Source organism: Podarcis raffonei, chromosome 16, assembly GCF_027172205.1.
Source record: "Podarcis raffonei isolate rPodRaf1 chromosome 16, rPodRaf1.pri, whole genome shotgun sequence".
In the NCBI taxonomy this organism is placed as follows: Eukaryota; Metazoa; Chordata; class Lepidosauria; order Squamata; family Lacertidae; genus Podarcis; species Podarcis raffonei.
In genome coordinates this window covers 16,242,080-16,260,971 of record NC_070617.1, presented here as the reverse complement: position 1 = coordinate 16,260,971, position 18,892 = coordinate 16,242,080, and the positions used below count along the sequence as shown (strand labels likewise).

Genomic DNA, 18,892 nt, shown 5'->3' with positions numbered 1-18,892 from the left:
GACTCTCTTCTGAGATGAGGTCTTCATCCAGCTGCCTTTGAAAGTCAGGTGGGGTTGTGACTGGAGAGGGGGCGCTCTCTGCAATTCCACTCCACCTCTGAAATTCCCTCTCCAGGGAGATGTCCCTGTTGTTGTTCCCTGTTCTGTACTGCTGGGGTTTTAACCAGTAAACTTCTGCAGTTTCGCTCTGCTTATGCTGCTGCTTTAGTTGTGGGGCTTCCAGATGGAGGTTTATTGTATGATGCTTGCAAGTTTTTTTTGTGTGTGTGTTTTTTGCAGCCCCCAGGCACCATTATTGGCATCAAAATGCTAGTCCATATCCCCACTCCCTAAAAATCTGGATTTATCTTTTGTATGAAAATCCAATGTTCAAAAAAACTTATTTAAAGTATTAATTTATTATTAACAGCAACAAAATGTGCAAACATAAGAAAAAGAGAAGAAACAAAGATATAAACTGTAAAGTATGACTGACCAGAAGGTCAAAAGTATAAAAATACAACACAGCTCCAAATGGGTAATAAAATATTAACTCATGCAAATATTCCTTTTACAAATAATAAATAATAATACAAAAATAATAAAGACATGTAAAAATAAAAGTATTATCCACCTGTGAGTTCCATTATTATTAAGAATAAAGGTTCTATAGTCTTAAATGAGGCAGATATTTGCATATACTGGTGGCTCTGGGTGACCATGTGCCTCAATATTTGTATAAGGGGGGGGGGGACTTGTTGCAAATGACTATGCCAAGGTTGCAGGTTTGATCCCCATAAGGGACAATTGCATATTCTTGCGTTTCTGGGGCTTGACCTTTACAATTCTGATTCTATGATATCTCAACAACCCATTTCCAGCATTAAGATCTGCCCCCCATCTGGAATCACCCTCCTTGTTGCTGTCAGTTTTGTTTTCATGGTTTTTATTGTTGATATTTCACTGTTGTGATTTTAAAACAGGTAACACATGAGGACTTTCTGAAGTAGAAAGGTGGGATATATACATTGTCATTCAAGTAGATAAAATATGTCTCTTCTCCCTTCCCTTGCCAGGGATCTCCCTTTATGGTGACACTGTGAGCCTGTCCAATGGGTGAGTCACACTTCTTGCCCTTCAGATATGACTGAGGGTGGTGGGATTTGAGCTCGTAGCTCAGCTCCTGACCTGGGAGTCCTTGATCTCAAGGGGAATGGCAGCATTGTTTGGCTGATATGGCCGCACTTGCACGATTCTCTTTGCACTGCTCAGATGTGTAATCCAACTTTTCCATAACAGGTCTAACTTTGAAGGGGAGAATTGTAGCTGTTTAATTATCACTAATGCTAAATCTTCCCCACTGACGGTCCCTTGATGCTCCAGGAAAACCTCCTTCTCCCCTACCCTCTAGGGATCACTGGCACCAGTTTTATTTTTAGAGGTCTGCAGGCAGTGGGGTGGGGAGGATACAAAAAAGAAAGCAACCAGGGATATGTGTAGGCCAAGTACTTTAGGGTAGACGTGGAGAGCTAGAGATGCAGCCCTCCTTTGAAACCTACACTTCTCTGAATTTTGCAGTGCAGTTCTCTTTTTTTTTTTTATAAAATTTTTATTGGTTTTTCAACATATAATATAAGACAATACAAACAACAAACACTCACAAACAAACATATAAACATGTATAATTTCATAAATATTTTTGTATACCCAATTTCAACGACTTCCCCATGCCTCCCTTTTCTGCATCCCTGTTTTAAATTTTATCAGCAACCCCTGGTCTGAATTACTTATTAATTCCTTTCTTTAACCCTTTTCTTTCCTCTTGTCCAATCATTTATCGCTGCAAATCTGCTATGCTTTACCCATGACATTTTAACACTCAATAATTTTACAAGAATTTTTAAGATACAGTTTAAATTTCTTCCAGTCTTCTTCCACCGTCTCTTTCCCTTGGTCACGGATTCTGCTCGTCATCTCTGCTAGTCCCATGTAGTCAATCACCTTCGTCTGCCACTCTTCCAGTGTGGGTAGTTCTTGTGTCTTCCAATACTTTGCTAGTAGAACTCTTGCTGCTGTTGTAGCATACATAAAGAACGTCCTATCTTTCTTTGACACCAATTGGCCAACTATGCCCAAGAGAAAAGCCTCTGGTTTTTTGTAAAAGGTACACTTGAGCACCTTCTTAATTTCATTATATATCGTTTCCCAGAAGGCCTTAATCCTTGGGCACGTCCACCAAAGGTGATAGAAAGTACCTTCAGTTTCATTACATTTCCAGCATTTATTATTGGGCAAATGATAAATTTTTGCAAGCTTGACTGGGGTCATGTACCACCTATAAATCATTTTCATAATATTCTCTCTTAAGGCATTACATGCCGTAAATTTTATACCGGTGGTCCATAACTGTTCCCAGTCAGCAAACATAATGTCATGACCAATGTCCTGTGCCCATTTAATCATAGCTGATTTAACCGTTTCATCCTGTGTATTCCATTTCAGCAGCAAATTGTACATTCTAGACAAATTCTTAGTATTGGGTTCTAACAATTCTGTTTCTAACTTTGATTTCTCCACCTGGAAGCCGATTTTCCTGTCCTGTTTGAAAACTTCATTTATCTGGTAATAATGAAGCCAATCTCTTACTTTAGACTTCAATTTCTCATAACTCTGTAATTTCACATTTCCACCTTCTTGTTCTACGATTTCCCAATATTTTGGCCATTTAGATTCCATATTAAGTTTTTTAACGTCCTTAGCCTCCATTGGTGACAACCACCTAGGGGTTTTGTTTTCCAACAAATCTTTATAACGAATCCAAACATTGTATAGTGCTTTCCTAACAATATGGTTTTTGAAACTTTTATGAATTTTTACCTTGTCATACCATATATATGCATGCCAACCAAATCTATTATTGAACCCTTCTAAGTCCAAAATGTCTGTGTTCTCAAGAAGTAGCCAGTCTTTCAGCCAGCAAAAAGCTGCTGCTTCATAGTACAGTTTTAAGTCCGGCAGGGCAAACCCCCCTCTTTCTTTTGCATCAGTTAGTATCTTAAATTTTATTCTGGGCTTTTTGCCCTGCCAGACAAATCTCGATATATCTTTCTGCCACTTCTTGAAACAATCCATTCTGTCCACAATCTGCAGTGTTTGAAACAAAAACAACATTCTTGGCAAAACATTCATCTTAATAACAGCAATTCGGCCTAGCAAGGAAAGTCTCAAGTTTGACCATATTTCCAAATCTTTCTTAATTTCTGTCCAACATTTCTCATAGTTATCTTTAAATAGGTTCACATTCTTAGTTGTTAAGTTGACCCCTAGATATTTCACCTTATTTGCTACCATTAATCCAGTTTCACTCTGAAACTTCTCTCTTTCCTCCACTGTTAAATTCTTTCCCAATACCTTTGTTTTTTGTTTGTTTAACTTAAAACCTGCCACTCGACCAAAAACTTGTATTATCTCCAAAACTTTTTTCGTACTAGTGTCTGGCTCTTGCAAAGTTAAAACTAAATCATCTGCAAACGCTTTCAACTTATATTGTTTAGCTCCGACCTGAATCCCTTTTACCAGCTGGTCCCCTCTGATCATATTTAGTAAAACCTCCAGAACAGTTATAAAAAGTAATGGGGATATTGGGCACCCCTGTCGTGTCCCTTTTTCAATAGCAATTTCTTCAGTAACCACGTTATTTACAATTAGTTTTGCTTTTTGTTCAGAATAAATTGCACCTATACCATTCTCAAAACCTTGGCCTACCCCCATTCCTTTAAGATTCATTTTCATAAAACTCCAAGAGATATTGTCAAAGGCTTTCTCCGCGTCCACAAATATTAATACTGCCTTAGTATTAATATTATTTTCAAGTAATTCCATAATATCTATTATATTTCTCACATTGTCAGATAAATGTCTTCCTGGGAGAAAGCCAGCCTGGTCTTTATGAATCTCACCCACCAAAACCCTCTTCAGTCTTTTTGCCAAAATGTCTGCAAAAATTTTGTAATCCACATTAAGCAATGATATAGGACGGTAGTTCTTAATCTGGTTCTTTTCAGTCTCAGATTTGCAGTGCAGTTCTCCAACCAAGTCATGTGTACCAAAATGCATATACTGGGGTAAAGCCTGCATATAAATGTGCATGATAGTGAAAATCATGTAGAAAAATGCACGCTCGAACCCTGACCTATGTGTAAGAATCCCCCCCAATCTGTTTGATAAAATAAAACAGTGTGGTGCAGTGGTTAGAGTGCCGGGCTAGGACCTGGAAGAAACCAGGGTTCAAATCCCCTCAGCCATGTAGCTCAATGTGACCTTGGGTGACAAGGAAAATAATTGCCACCCTGACTACAAAATCTAGTTGCTGAGCCAGTTAAAAGCCAGTATAGCATGGTGGTTGGAGTGTTGGACTAGGACCTGAGAGATGAGGGTTCAAATCCCCACTTGGCTATGAAGCTCACTATGTGGCCATGGGACTGTCACTCCTCTCAGCCTTACCTACCTTGCAGGGTTGCTGTGAAGATTAAATGAGGGGGAGAACCATATATGCCATCTTGAGCTCATTGGAGAAAAATATGTTCTGTGAGCCCCCCTGAGACCTCCGGGTATAGGGCGATACAGTGGTACCTCGGGTTACATACGCTTCAGGTTACAGACTCCGCTAACCCAGAAATAGTACCTCGGGTTAAGAACTTTGCTTCAGGATGAGAACAGAAATCGTGCTCCGGCGGCACGGTGGCAGCAGGAGGCCCCATTAGCTAAAGTGGTGCTTCAGGTTAAGAACAGTTTCAGGTTAAGAACAGCCCTCCAGAACGAATTAAGTATATAAATTCAATAAATAAATTAAATAAAAATATGGGATAGAAGGGCATTAAATAGATAAATGACACCGTTTTATTGCTCTTAGGGTATATTTTTGTCTTAATACAAATTGTTTTTCCATTGTACACAGTGTATGCCACACTGAGTTTTTAAAGATACTGTATTAAATGTCTTCTAAAACTTTTTAAATCGGTGGTGGAGAATTTATGGCAAATGGACCTATCCTGGACCTCCAGAGGGTCCATCAGGCTGTTTTGGCCCATCAGGCTGTTTTTCCCAAACCACTCCCATCAGCTGACATCACTGGTGACATCAGCTGATGGGCAGGAGGGCAGGATTTAACCTTGCATTGGATCCCAAGGCCTAGCAGTAGGATTTAATCTCCGCTCATCTGCTGGTGAATGGAGATTAGAGATCACTGTAAGATTCGGGATTTCAAAGGACAGGAGACTCACAGAAGTCACTGCCAGTCTGCATCTTGCTCTGATCTTAAAGGGAGTGTTTTGCAAGAAAACCAGAGCACGGGAGACACACCCACCCATCCTTGCCTTTGCTTGCAAAAACACCTTTCTCCCTAGAGTTAAGAGGAAGAGAGAAAGAAAGGAGCACAAGCAGTCGATCCTGTCTTAAAGTGCTTGGCAAATACTGTACACACTTTGAAGCAACCTCCCCCTTAGAAGAACAGGTTGGAGGCTACTTCAAAAGACCTGTTACAGGTTTAAGACAGACTGCTCTATAGTGGTTGCCTTTGCAAGTCTCCCTGTGTTTTTCTTTTAAACCCCCAGTACTGGGTTTAAGGGGGAAGTTTGGGAAGACCTGCAAAGCTGCATGAAGAATTTTGACAGGAGGGTGCTGGCAGCTTCACCTGCCCGGCAATCGTGTGACATCATAACGGTATCACATGATTGACAGGTCAGTGGCCTGTCAAATTTGGCCTGCAAAGCCAGTCCTGATAAGGATATGGTCTTGAGAGCAAAAATAACTTCCCCACCCCCGTTTTCAATGCATTAGGAAAATGTGCTAAATGTGTCTATTTGGCAAAGTTGCATACAAAAATGTGTATATTAGGAGAAACCATAGTAAAATTGTGATGGGTTTTCCTGAGGACTTTTTAAATACAAACTGGAAATGTGGAGAACTGCATTTAAGATTGGGAAAATGAGAAGCAGAAAGTAATTGAAATTGACTAATCTGCCCCTCCCGAGGGGGGGAGAGCTTTCTGACACACCTCCTGAGGCGTAGGCAGAATTGTAAAAGGGGGACAACGTAAAGAAGAGACGGGCACTGAACATGAGAAAATTGTACCACAGACAACTCTTGACCATGTGTTGTTTGTTATGCAGCTTAGAGAATGACAAGATCCAAAGTGGAGTTTTCACCAAATACCCACCCCCAATAAGCAAACTTGCTTGCCCCATAAATTTTAACATTTGGATATGGAGCATGTCAACATTGGGTTAAATAAAACAATTAAAGAAGAAGAAGCACCTTAACTCAGGCCTTCCCCTGGCTGAATTGCTGTTCTTAGTTCGCAGCCAATTCACAGGAAGAGTTTTTATTAAAGCTTCGTGATTTTGTTTTATTATTTGGTTGGTTGGTTGGTTTTTATATATTCTTGTTGACTGCTTAGTCTATATAAAGCAGTTTATATATTCTTAAATCAAACAAAACATACACATTGAAAATACCTTCTGGCACAGAGGGCTTAACTTATGCTGAGGAAGTCAAAGACAAGAGATGGAGGAGAGGTCAGGGGGCTGTCCCATTAAAAACCCCAGCATTCTCAATCACACATTATCACCACCATCTTCTCTGTAAATTCAGATTACAGTCTCCCCCACCCCCACCCCAGTATTTGAGAATGTGTCTGTTCTTCCCCATCGCTGCCCCTGCCAATTCGTATCCCCATCTTCATTACCAGGACTCATCTGGTAGGACTTCTGCTATTCCATGGGCTGCCTTCTTTAGGAGCTGTGTCTTGCCTTTCCAGCAGTGGGAGAGCTAGGAAGCAGAGTTTGCTCTACCAGCACTGCTGTGGCAGCTCCACCAGGCACCTCCTGCCCCTGAACTGTGCCAGCTGGGCACTACAGGAACAGCTGTTCAGAAACTGGTGCCTGAGTTTTGGTTTTGATTTTCCTCTTCCCTCCCCGTCCCTTTTCCTTACATGCCACTTTTTTAGATTGTAAGCCTGCGGGTAGGGATTGCATGTGAGCTGCTGTCAGAGCCCTTTTGGCTGAAGGGTGGGGTACAAATGTGCTAAATAAATAAAGTTCAGTAATACTTTCCCCCAGAATATATAAAGGGGGTGGAGACATTGTTCTCTTCATAATAGACAAATAATAATAAGATTATTACTATATATGTTACCCCAAATTTGACTTTTGAGACAGGCTGCTGCTGTTGTTGTTGTTGTTGTTGTTGTTGTGCATTTATATCCCATCTTTTTTCCAAGGAGTTCAAGGTGATGTACATTGTTCTCCCCCTCCTCATATAATCCCAATGACAATCCGGTGAGGAAGGTTAGGCTGAGAGGCAGTGACTGAGCTCAAAGTCACATCTAGTGAGCTTCACGGCTGAGCGGGGATTTGAACCCTGATCTCTCCCAGGTCCTAGTAGTTCAACACTTTAACCGCAAAACCATTCTGGCTCTTTAATCAGTTTAATCAAAACAGATATAGATAACTAACCTAATACAATACAATAAGAAACTCACCTGAGCATCTGCAATAAAAGACAGCAGGTAAGAATTACAAAGCAGAGTGAGGGATTACGGGAATCAAGATGTAAATTAAAATGTATTAACCCAGTGCTGAAAACATCATTAAGTCGGCACCAGGGTTGCCTCTTGAGGGATGCTATTCCAGACCTCCTCTTTGGGATTTGCATCCTGCGCTTCCAGTAAGGAAGGCACTTGGATCAGGGTCTCAGCAGAGGATCTGAGGCTGCCAGCAAGCTGGAATGGGCAGAAGGGTGTGCTTTCAGGAATTTGGATGCCAAGCCACTTAGGGCTTTAAAGGGAAGCACCAAGCACTGGTGTTGTTTTTTTTATGATTGGAATGATGAGCTCAAATATGAGGGTAGCAGTGAAAGATCTGTGGCAGTCGATTCCCACACAAATGGAAGTCCTTTTCAGGAGAGACCCCAAGATGGGACCAGAGGGGGAGCCTCGCTGCCTGTGAGAGGTTCTGGGGCATTGAAATCTCTGCTCATGGCCCAGGTGATGATGTGCAGCCTGCCTCTTTTCTGCTCTCTGCTAGTGGAGCTTAAGCAAACAGTGATGCTTCTGTGCTGCCTCTCCCCAGCCGGGAATAGGAGCAGCCACCCTCTGAGGTCACTGGGGGCCGCCAAGGGAGCCGGCCCCTCCCTACTTCCTGGCCTAGAAACAATAACAACAAAAAGGGGGATTGTTTGGCTTGGGTACCAGTGAGTGAGTGAGTGTGTGCTTGTTTTGCTACCTTCCTCCTTTCTCACTTTTTCCATGCTTCCAGCTTCGGCGCTGGGAGCTGCGGGCGGCTGGACGCCACCACGGTGGAGGCCGAAGACCAGGTGCACCCGCAGAGGGAGGGGACCACCCTGGGGCGGACCCTCAGCTTCTTAAAGAAGATGACTGGGAAGTCAAAGGTAGGGCCTTGGAAGTTTACAGTTTGATTTCATTGCTGTGTCTTTCATCCATGCGAAACTGATCCTGTATAAGCATCGATTTGTACACGGCCTCCAAATCTCTCCGGTTTAACAGCTTAATGCCTACAGTAATGAAAATTAATTGTTTTCAATCAGTTTCCCAATGCAGGTTTCCCTGCCCCCCGAAAAAAAACCCTGAACAAAGTGCTCACAGTTTTCTCAGCATCTCATTTTCTTTCTTTCTTTTGGTGAATATTTCTTATTTCATTTTATAGTGTATATAAAACAAAGAAAATTGTTATAACAGATGAAAATCAAAAGAGCAAAAGCAAACTATAAAATGAGCATGTAAAATGAGTACAGTTGCACGTGAGTTAAAATAACAAAGTCCAAGTAAACAACATCAGCATTATCTAATTATCAAGTATAATTCCAGATTTGCCAGGCTTGCAAAAGGGTTGCCTTGAAAATGATGGTTCCATTGTATGCGTAACACCAGAATGTCAAGCCATATAAAAAGTGTCTGGTGCTTCTAGTCCTTGTCGAAATCTCAGATTATGCGTAGTTTTCTCCATTATAGCTATATTCCAGAGTCAATGGGACCAGGAGTCCAATGTAAGATTTTGGGTTGTTTTCCATTGAGATCTCATTTTCTCTTTGTCTTGTTAACCGTTAAGCTTTGCAGTTCCTTAAACCCTTCTGTTAACTTCAGGCATTGGTAATTTGTTTCTTATAACACTATGCCTTAGGGCCAAACTAGATGTGCCCCCCCCCCCAAAAAAAACCCCTACTTTGTTTTTTTTCAAGCAATAGTAGCCTGGGATGTGTGTGAGAGCCACAGTGTTGAGGGGTGGTGGTTTTCACTCTCCAGCATTGTTTTCAGAATGGAAAAGTCCCCACTCCTCCCCAAGCTGATACATGCCCTACAAGTCTCCCCATCACATGTTGGCTGCTTTTTATATTGCTTAGCTCTTTAAAAAAAGAAGCTATTTGGGCTCTGAAAGTGTGCTTTTGATACTCATAACAATTGGATAACACGTATTTGAATATCCCGGTGAAATTTTGCATTAATTGCCCAGTAATGTGTGTGTGTGTGTGTGTGTTTATGTGGGCATCCGATTCCCCCCCCCCCATTTTCATCTCACTTTGGGTCTACTAAACTTCCAAGGTGGCCTGTAAATTTGCTTTCGTGTATTAATTTAAATGTGTTGATGCTTATAGATTCTTACTGGGGGCGGGGGGAAGTGCTAGTGTCTTTCTCCTTTATTCTGGGTATTTTTATGTTGGACTTTTCAACTTTGTTTCCGTGCTAGCACTTAAAGCAGATCCTACTAATCCCCACCCCCAGGATTACCAGTGCAATCGTAACCCCTGGTCCCTTCCTTTGGAGGAAATTAGGATATGGCAGAGCCCCTACTTGGGGTTTAGCACTGGCAGGCCACTCACTAGTGTAAAAATGCAGAAACTACTGCTGCAGGCTTCAGGTTCCTTGAGGGGCCTGATCCTGGAGCTGGTGCAGCAGAAACAAAAGGGTAGGAAAACCTGCTGACTCCTTCCTCCTTGGCCAGCAGCAGGACTGAGGATTGTTCTGCCTGTTGTTAAGTAGAGACTTCATGAAAAGCACCACCCTTAAGCAGGCCACAGTCCCCAGTAGTCTGTGTGTTGGGCTTTGATTACCTTTGAACTGGGAGAGCAGCACTCTGTACCTGCTGTCTCACACTTTAGTTTAGGCTCTGGCGCAATGTGAGCTCTTGTTCGCAGTGATTGTTGTTATTATTAATCATAATAATTACATTTATAAGCATTAATTAATTATTATAGCTAATAGTAATAAATTTATATGCCACTTGTATGTCAAAATTCGAGAGCCAGTGTGGTGTAGAGGTTAGAGTGTTGGAGTAGGACCTGGGCAAGATGAAGATTTAAGCCCCCACTGAACCAGGAAGCTCAACAGGTGAATCCGGGCCAGTCACTCATCAAACCTACCTCACAGGGTCACTGCAAGGATAAAATGGGGAGATGGAGAACTATGGACATGCCTCCTTGAGCTCCTTGGAGATAAAGGTGGAATATAAATGCAATAATAATAAAAAAGGCTTCTAAGCAGTTTACAACTATAGAATCAATATTTAATTAAACTGCACAGTAACATCCTTAATTACAATGCACAATAAAACAAAAAATTATAAAGCATCGCAATTAAAATAGTTAGAATAATAAAACCAGAAGTTCATGTCCAGGGTATTGCTTTCCTAAACAGGTGTGCCTTCATCAATCAGCGGGTTGCCAACACTGATGGGGGCCTGTCCTATTTTATTTAAAAATTGTATGTGGCCTTTAAAAATTAGTTGTATTTGGGTTTGCTTTGACAGGAATTAATTGTGTAATGTACACTGCTGCAGCCTGTACCATTCTGCAAACCCTGCTGTTCTCTGATGTGTCCTTTTCTCCCCACTGCTCCCAGAGCATGCCTTTGGGGCCCCTGAGTGGTTTGGTGTGTGTATAGATCAGCCTAATTACATCACCTAACTCTGTATGGACAATCTCAATTAACACTTTGTCAATTTGATTATATTTGGGAGAGCCTTTTCCTCATTTTATAATTGCAATAAAAAGCATTGCAGGAGCACAGCTGCTAAAGCTATAGCTTTTGATGCATCTTGAGGGCTCCTCGTAAAAAGGCGGGGAGAACCCTCCTGTTCCAACTATTTTGCTCCTCTCCAGAGGCACAGGATACACAAGCAGGAATGAGTCTTTCTCATTGTGACTCCAAACTGACTAAGATCTGAGCATTTATACTTAACCAGACTCAGGGTGGGTGAGAGAGTGGCAAAACTGTTCAAGAGGTGGTGCTGTTTCCCCACTTTGAAAATGAGCAAAGTCTACCATTTTGGCCAGTTCTAAAGTGATAAAAAGAAAAGAAAATGTGCAAAGTGTTTTGCAGTTTTTATTTGGTTCCCTACTCATCCACCACAACTATCTTCTAAGTCTACATCACCGAGGGCCAAAAGGCACCTTATATGCTCAGCAGTACATAATAACTTCTCTCCTACTCCCCGCTTTTAAAACTAAACTGGAAGCAGCACTTGAGACTTCATGTTTTAGGGAAGCTGCCTTGCACCACGTCTGACCATTCACCCACTCAGCCTGGTGTTATTTACTCAGACCTGCAGGGCCTCTCCAGAGGGGGCCTTGGGCAGAAAAATAGTCTTTTCCAGCACCTGCTCCCTTGAGACACTAGGGGTTGAACCCAGGACATTTTTGCATGCAATGCCAGGGTTGTGCCACTGAGGTTTGACCCCCGCCCCTCACCTTGCCGTAGTTGGAGGGATGGGGAGGTGAATGGATAAGGCCGCTTAACCCTTTTCCTTCCATGAGTGTAGCCAAGTTTTTTGTGGGGGGCAGAACCGATGTGATTGGTCAGTTAACTATTTCTGTTGTTTTACTTGATCTAGGCCCATGCTTCTGTCTGTCTTTGCTATCAAAATTTTGCACCAGCTGCAGTTTCCAAACCTAAAGGCAGCCCTACATATAGCACATTGCAGTAGTCCAACCTAGGCATTACCAGAGCATAGGTACCAGACATTAGGCTATCCCTTTCCAGATAGGAGCACAGCAGGGCCAGCAGTCAAAGCTGATGGAAGGTAGTTCATCAACTGAGGCCACTAGAGTTTCAAGTGACAGCAAAGGATTCAGAAGTACCCCTGAGCTATGTGCCTGCTCCTTCAGAGGGATTGTAACGCCATCAAGAGCAGGGTACCTCTATCAGACCACCCGCTATCAGTGTCTCATTCATGAATGGTTTAAGCAGGTGGAACAGGGGAAGGTGCCGTCTTGCTTTTGCCTCAGGCAGCAAAATGTCATGTGCTATCAATGGCTTTCGACACATGTGTGAGGCCCCAGCTGCACTATCCATTTAAAGCAGGACCATGTCACTTTAAACAGTCACAGGTTCACCCCAAAGAATTATGGGAAGTGTGGTTTGTTAAGGATGCTGAGGGTTGTTAGGAGACCTCTACTCCCCCCTGCCACAGAACTACAATTTCCAGAGGTGTTAAACAGTCAGTCCCTCTTCCCAGGGAACTCTGGGAAATGGAGCCTTGTGAGGGGAATTTGGAGCAGTGGATGGGTGTCTCCTAGTCACTCTCAGCACCCTTAACAAACTGCACTTCCCTGGATTATTTGGGGGATGCTATGAAGGAAGCAGTGGCATGGTACTGCTTTAAACAGATAGGGCAGATGGGGCCCAAGTCTGGTTCTGGACAACACATCAAACCATGGCTGAGTGCAGTAGCAGGAGGACCAGGGAAGGTACAGAGCAGGCACCTTTTCCTCTTTAGGAGACCCCACCTGTTTGCATATCCACCCTAAGTCTTGATTTGGCTTATCCTTGGGAACCAGAGGCGCTGGCCCTTCCAAAGCCCTGAGCCCCTAAAACTGCCTTCTCCTCAGCTTCTCTCAGTTCCTCAAAAAACTCCCTGTATCTTGTACAACAGCCTCTGGAGTGGTGAGGTCAGAGGAAGTCGTGGCCTTTTCCTGCCTCATGCCAGGCCGAGGGTTTGTGTACACAGCGATTAAGGACACCACCCTGGGCTTTTTCAGCCATGGCCTCTTTGGTTTGGAAGGAGCTTCCAGCCATTGTTTCCTTGGGAGCAGAGCCAGAGAAAGCGGGGCTTTCCTCACACGCTTAGGATGCGCAGGGCTAGAGGTGGCTCTACCACAGCACAAATAGGAGGAGGCAGATTGTGGGTGTCCGAATCAGAGTCTAAGAATGCCAGGGGCAAGGGGAACAAACGTCCCTCAAGTCCATCTCCCTTTTTCCCAGCCCACAGGTAGGTCAGGAAGGCTGCAGCTTGGACATGTCGCTCCTGCTGAATATGGAGGCTCTACTAAGCCACTACAGCTATTATAACTGTAATGGATTCTGATCTGACTGAGGAAGCACAACCCAGTGAGATGTTTCTGTGGCAAAAGCCCCTCTAGAAGGAAAGGCTGCTGCACAAGAGATACTCAGAGAGCCACTGGGAAGGCCTTGGAGGTCGCCTAGCATGCCCATCCTGGCTATATGCAGGATTCACAGTGCAGGATACAACCGCAACATCCCTGACAGATGGCTGCCTAGACTCTGCTTAAGTACCTACAGCAAAGGAGAGCGGCCCCACCCCCAGTGGTCTGTGCCAGTATGGAACAGCTGCTACCCTTAGGAAGCTTCTCCTACAATGTAGCCAAAATCTCCTTCCGTGCAATTATCCAAGCCGCTCTTGACCCACTGTTTCTAATCCCACCCCGCAGAGCCACAGAGAACTAGTCTGCTTCTGCGTGACAGCCTTTCAGATATGATTCGAAGATTACAACGTAAGATGGGTCAGGCCACTGGCCCATCTATAGTCCAGGATCCTGTTCTCACACTGGCAAAACAGGTTCATGGGGGAAACCAGCAAGGAGGAACCCAAGCCCCAGAGCCCCCTCCCTGCCTGTGGTTTCCAACAACTGGTATTCAGAACCATTGCTGCCTCCAACAGTGGAGGTAGGACATACCTTCTGTTATAGCCGTCATGAATTTGTCTAAGCCTCTTTTAAAGCCATTTTAGGTTGGTGGCCATCATTGCCTCCCATGGGAGCGAGTTTCATAGTTTAACTCTGCGCTTCACTGGATGTCCACGAGTTCTGATGTTAGGGGAGAGGGAGAAAAACTTCTCTCTGTCCACTCTTTCCATGCTGCACATATTTTTATAAACCTTCATCACATTGCCTCTTGCTTGCCTTTTCTCTAAACTACAAAATCCCAAATGCTACAACCTTTATTCGCAGAGGAGTTGCTCCATCCCCTTGATTTCAGTTGCTCTTTTCGGAACCTTTTACATCCTTTTTGAGGGTAAGGTGACCAGAACCGTGTCTCCCCTTCATCCTCTTTTCTCCAACTCTTTCAACCATTCCACAGAGACAATTTAGCTTCCCGGCTCCCTCCCCACCCTGCTCACCTCCTCTGAGCAGCATGCAGAACTGGACGCGTGATGGCAATGGTATGGTCTGCCTCCACAGTTGGAGCTGCAGTGCTTCTCAATACCAGTTGCTGGAAGCCACAGGAGGGGAGAGGGCTTTTGTGCTCAGATCATCCTTGCTGGTTTTTCCACAGGCATCCGGTAGGCCATTGTGAGAACAGGATGCTGGGCTAGATGGGCCATGGGCCTGATCCCATGCTCTTATGTCTCCAGATATAGTCTGACCAGCTTCGTTTCATTTCAGTAGAGCCCATGCCAGGACAAATTCCCTCAAGGCTGTGCTCCATGTCGATTACTGTATGCAAGGTGGGCCTTCGGCACGGAAATGTCTTAGGATGGGCCTGGAAGGATGAGGATCCAAGCTCCCTTTCTCCCATATTTTCACAAGACACAAAATTCTAGTCACCACCAGATCCACGCTACAAATTTAAAGCATGTTCAACACACATTCAAAGCACATGAGCCACCCCCAATCCCGGGAACTGTAGTTTTCCCTTCGCAAAGATACAGTTTCCAACACCCTTTCCAAACTACAGTTACCAGGATTATTTTTGTGTGGGGTGTGTGTCATGTGTTTTAAACATGTGATGTGCTCCTTCCTTAACCTCTCTCTATAGCAGCCTCTGCCAACCTGGTGCCCTCCAGGTGTTTTGGACTACAACTCCCACCAGCCCCAGCCGTCATGGCAGCGGCAGCTCTCCCCACTGAACTGACTCTTTCTAGCAAGGGGGGAGAGGGAAGGGAAAACTTGAAAGATGCCAAGGTTGCTGCTGCCCCCAAATAAAGTAAAAAAATAATAATGTAACAGTTTCTAACATCCGGTTTGTGATATCTTAGTTCACCAGCTACAGGCTGCACTTTAAAAATAATAATAATAAAAAAGCACTTTGGGATGGTGAGCCTCTCTTTTCAAGCGTCTTTGATGACAACGTCCTTCCTCCTTGAAGTTCAGAGCATTTCCTTCATTTCTCAAAACACACAAAAGGAAAGCCTGCCTAGGAATCCACATCTTTGGGCCAAGATTATTTTCCTTCTTCATAGAGGAGTAGTTTAGCCCAGGATTCCAGATCTAATCTCAGTCTTGTGCCCCTTCTCCCCTCTCCCATTTCTGTAAGGAAGTGGGGGGGGGATCTAGATTACCAGCCAGCTGTTTAACATGGCCAGGCTCTGCCCAGTGATGGCTTTGATGTGTAAATGCTTGCCCTCTCTGCCCCTCTAGGCTGCTGCAAAGCTTTCTCTCCCTCCTCCTTCTTAAAGACATTTCCTTACAATTGCATTCTTGACTGGGCTTCTGAATAGGGAGGAGGGAGAATGAGAAATCACGCACACACAGTTAAGAACTTAACTTCAAATTACTAGCTTGGATCAGTCCTACTCAATTCAATAGGGACAGGCTGTGGCTCAGCGGCAGAGCATCTGCTTTTCAGGCAAAGGGTACCAGGTACAATACTCTGCAGCATCTCCGGGGTCTCTCCTGCCATCAGTATCAACAAAACTTCCAAGGGCTGTTTTCGGAGGGGGGGGGAGCTCACTGGCAGAAGATGATATAAGGCAGGGGTCAGCAAACTTTATCAGCAGGGGGCCAGTCCTCAGACCTTGTGGGGGGCTGGGCTATATTTTGAAAAAATAATAATGAATGAATTCCTATGCCCCACAAATAACCAGGAGATGCATTATTATTGTCTGGCATTTACTATGCTATTATCTTTCTCAGCCCCAAGAAGAAATTGTCTTTATGCCTACCTCGTTTTACTCCAGTAGTTTAAAATGATTCTGGCAAGCCACTTGGGGGGCTCATAAGGTTGAAAGCTGAGATTTAAGTGGAGAAAGAATAACATAAGTAGTAAATAAAGTGGGCAGAGTGTGCTCGTTTTGAAGCAGTAAAGGACACACCTGTAAAGTGAGCTGAACTTTCCACATCCCATCTTCCTGTAGCCTCTCACCCTATGCATGGTAGCCCCATCTGAGCTCAGTTGACTGAAGAGAAAAAATGTTGGCCAGTACAAGGGGGGGAGGAAGGGGAGAGAGACTCAGGGGAAATAGCACCCCCTTCTCACAAATACCTCCTTTGCTCGAAAGCTGGGTTGGGGGGGGCACCCTGCCACTGTTTATGAGACTGGGGTAGACCTGCGTTGAAACAAACAAACTTGCCACACAGTTGTGTGTACTTGAACTCTGAGCTGCCTGCTGCGATATCACAAAATGCTCAGTAATGTAGTCAGTGTGTTGAGCAGGTGGATTAATTGCCTCAGGTAACAAAACTGCTTTGGGTTTGGTCTGCCTGGGCTCAAATTTTGCCCCAATTAGCCCCTCGCTCAATCTGGCCTTTGATACCTGCTTCAGTGTGTGAGATCCCTTTTGCTTAACTATCCAGGGCGTCTGCGCCTGTGTGCATTTTGTGGTCATTGTCGCCTGGGGAAGAAGGAGGGGCTGATTCCTTGCTCCTTTCCTCTCCAGCTCACGATTCCTTTCAGGAAATCTGGGACTTGTCATTAGGAACGGATTTCTTTCCCCGTCTCCAACTTGAAAGGGATCTCCAGCTGATTTGGGTTAGAAGGGGAGAAAAAAACGGGTCTAGCTGTTCCCCGCCAGTCTGGGAGGACACGGCTTGCTTTGTGCAATGATTGCATCAGACCCTTTTGCCTGTCTTGAAGCAGTCCGAATAAACAGATTTGGAGTTCAAAAGTGGCCTGTTTGCACAGGTGGTTCCTGCCCTTTGGGCTCAGCGCTTTACTGCTAAAACAGAAAGGGAGAAACCTGAGCTGAGGCTGTGTTCATGACGTTTAAATCTGGGAGACTCCTATGAGGCTCTCCAAGGAGGGCCGGCCCAAGTCATATTGCTTCCTGTGGTGAAGGACAGAATGGCGCCTCCCCTTATTCCATGTGCCAGATTGGCAGTTGAATTGTATTTGATGAACACTGGTGATGTGTCAGTGTCCTCCTGCCCTGCACTTGAGGTCAGCAGACTAGGTTAGCGAGTGCAAGGCAGGCTTGCAGCGCACAACTCTGCCTGTGGCCTTTCCCTCAAAATACACCAGCTGAAGCGGCTGCCTCACTTTAGCCTAACGGTCTGCAAGAAAGCAGGCTGATTCCTGTGCTGAGCAGCTCAGACATGTTATATCCATCACATCACTTGATTTATTTTATTTACAAAAATGTGTATATACCTCTATTCTTGAGAGAGAAAATCTGAGTGGCTTACAACAATGACACGTTAAAAACAGCACAATGAAAACTATATAAAAAAATTAAAATGGAAAATCAGCTATTATGGAAATATGTGTTCTTAATTTCCTGCATAAACCTGATGGAATAGAAAAGTTTTCAGCAGGTGTTTAGAAGTTGACACAGAAGTTGCCTGCTAAATCTCCATTCCTCCATTCCACATGGAGGCGGAATGAACAGGAACACCCCTGGGGACAAATGACACTAAAGACTTAGTTCCTTGTTACTGTCAAATGAGTCTCGTCAACTCTGGGAATAACCAGCAACACTCCTGCAGATGATCTCAGTGATTGAGATGGGATATAAGGGTTCAGGCAGACCTCGAGGTACCTTGGACCTTGCCCAGGGCTTTGAAAAATTAATACCTTCAGCTCCTGCCAAGGAGAAGCATTTCCTGCGGCATCCTGGGATCAAATCCAGCACTTGACTTTGCCTCTCATTGGTTCATCTGTCCTCTCGGCAATTCCACCGCATGCAAATGGCCTATCAGTTGACTCTGAGCAACTTGTTTTTGCATTTTTCTATCCAGCATATTTCAGCTTCAGTCACTTTTAGAAGACACAATTAAGCCTAATTAAGCTTTGTCTTGGCTCTTAATATGGTGGTGTTGGTAGTTCTTATTTTACTTTTTGTTCAGTGCATCGGATCCAAGATTTGCCTTTGGCAAACAGCACTCCATCCACAGGGTTCACTTGTCTTTGAATGGAGCCGCTGTTAAGAGAACCCAGTTAAGCCCCTAACTGCTTTCAGACGCTGGTTGTTTTTGGAGTCAAAGGATGGATTGGTGCACAACTGAGCATGTAGCCCAGCCTTTGCCAACCCTGATGTCCTCCAGGCATTTTGGACTACATTTCCCATCAGCCCCAGGCTTGCCTATTCCTCTCCCAGAGCTATAATTTTCAGAGTGGTTTAATAATCAATCTCTCAGGGAACTCTGAGAATTTCTAGCTCTTGAGAGAGGGGAATAGGAAGGGTCTCCTAACAACTCTCAGCACCCTTAACAAACAACAGCTCCCAGAATCCTTTAAAGCGATATCATAGTGTTTTAATTGTAAGCTGCGAATGTGGCCATATAGGGGCAGTCCTTGTTCTGAGCATGGAGTCTGGTGAGGTCACAAGTTGCTGGGCAGCCTTAAGAGCAGCATAGCAGGAAACAAGCCCATTATCTCAGGTGGGCACAGTCCAGGGGTATATTCTCCCACATTCATTTCCATAGGACTTTTGCAGAAGGACCTCCC

General features: G+C 44.2%; 1 protein-coding gene across 2 annotated transcripts in view; it reads left to right on the top strand.

The window, feature by feature from the left end:
* The window catches only part of ARHGEF2 (Rho/Rac guanine nucleotide exchange factor 2), a 96,876-nt gene that overhangs the window by 7,469 nt on the left and 70,515 nt on the right, over positions 1-18,892 (top strand). For both annotated transcript variants that reach the window (XM_053368148.1, XM_053368149.1), the window contains exons 4-5: positions 1,056-1,095; positions 8,295-8,427. In XM_053368148.1, the coding sequence (XP_053224123.1) occupies positions 1,056-1,095; positions 8,295-8,427 (173 nt within the window). The remainder of the gene's footprint in view (positions 1-1,055; positions 1,096-8,294; positions 8,428-18,892) is intronic.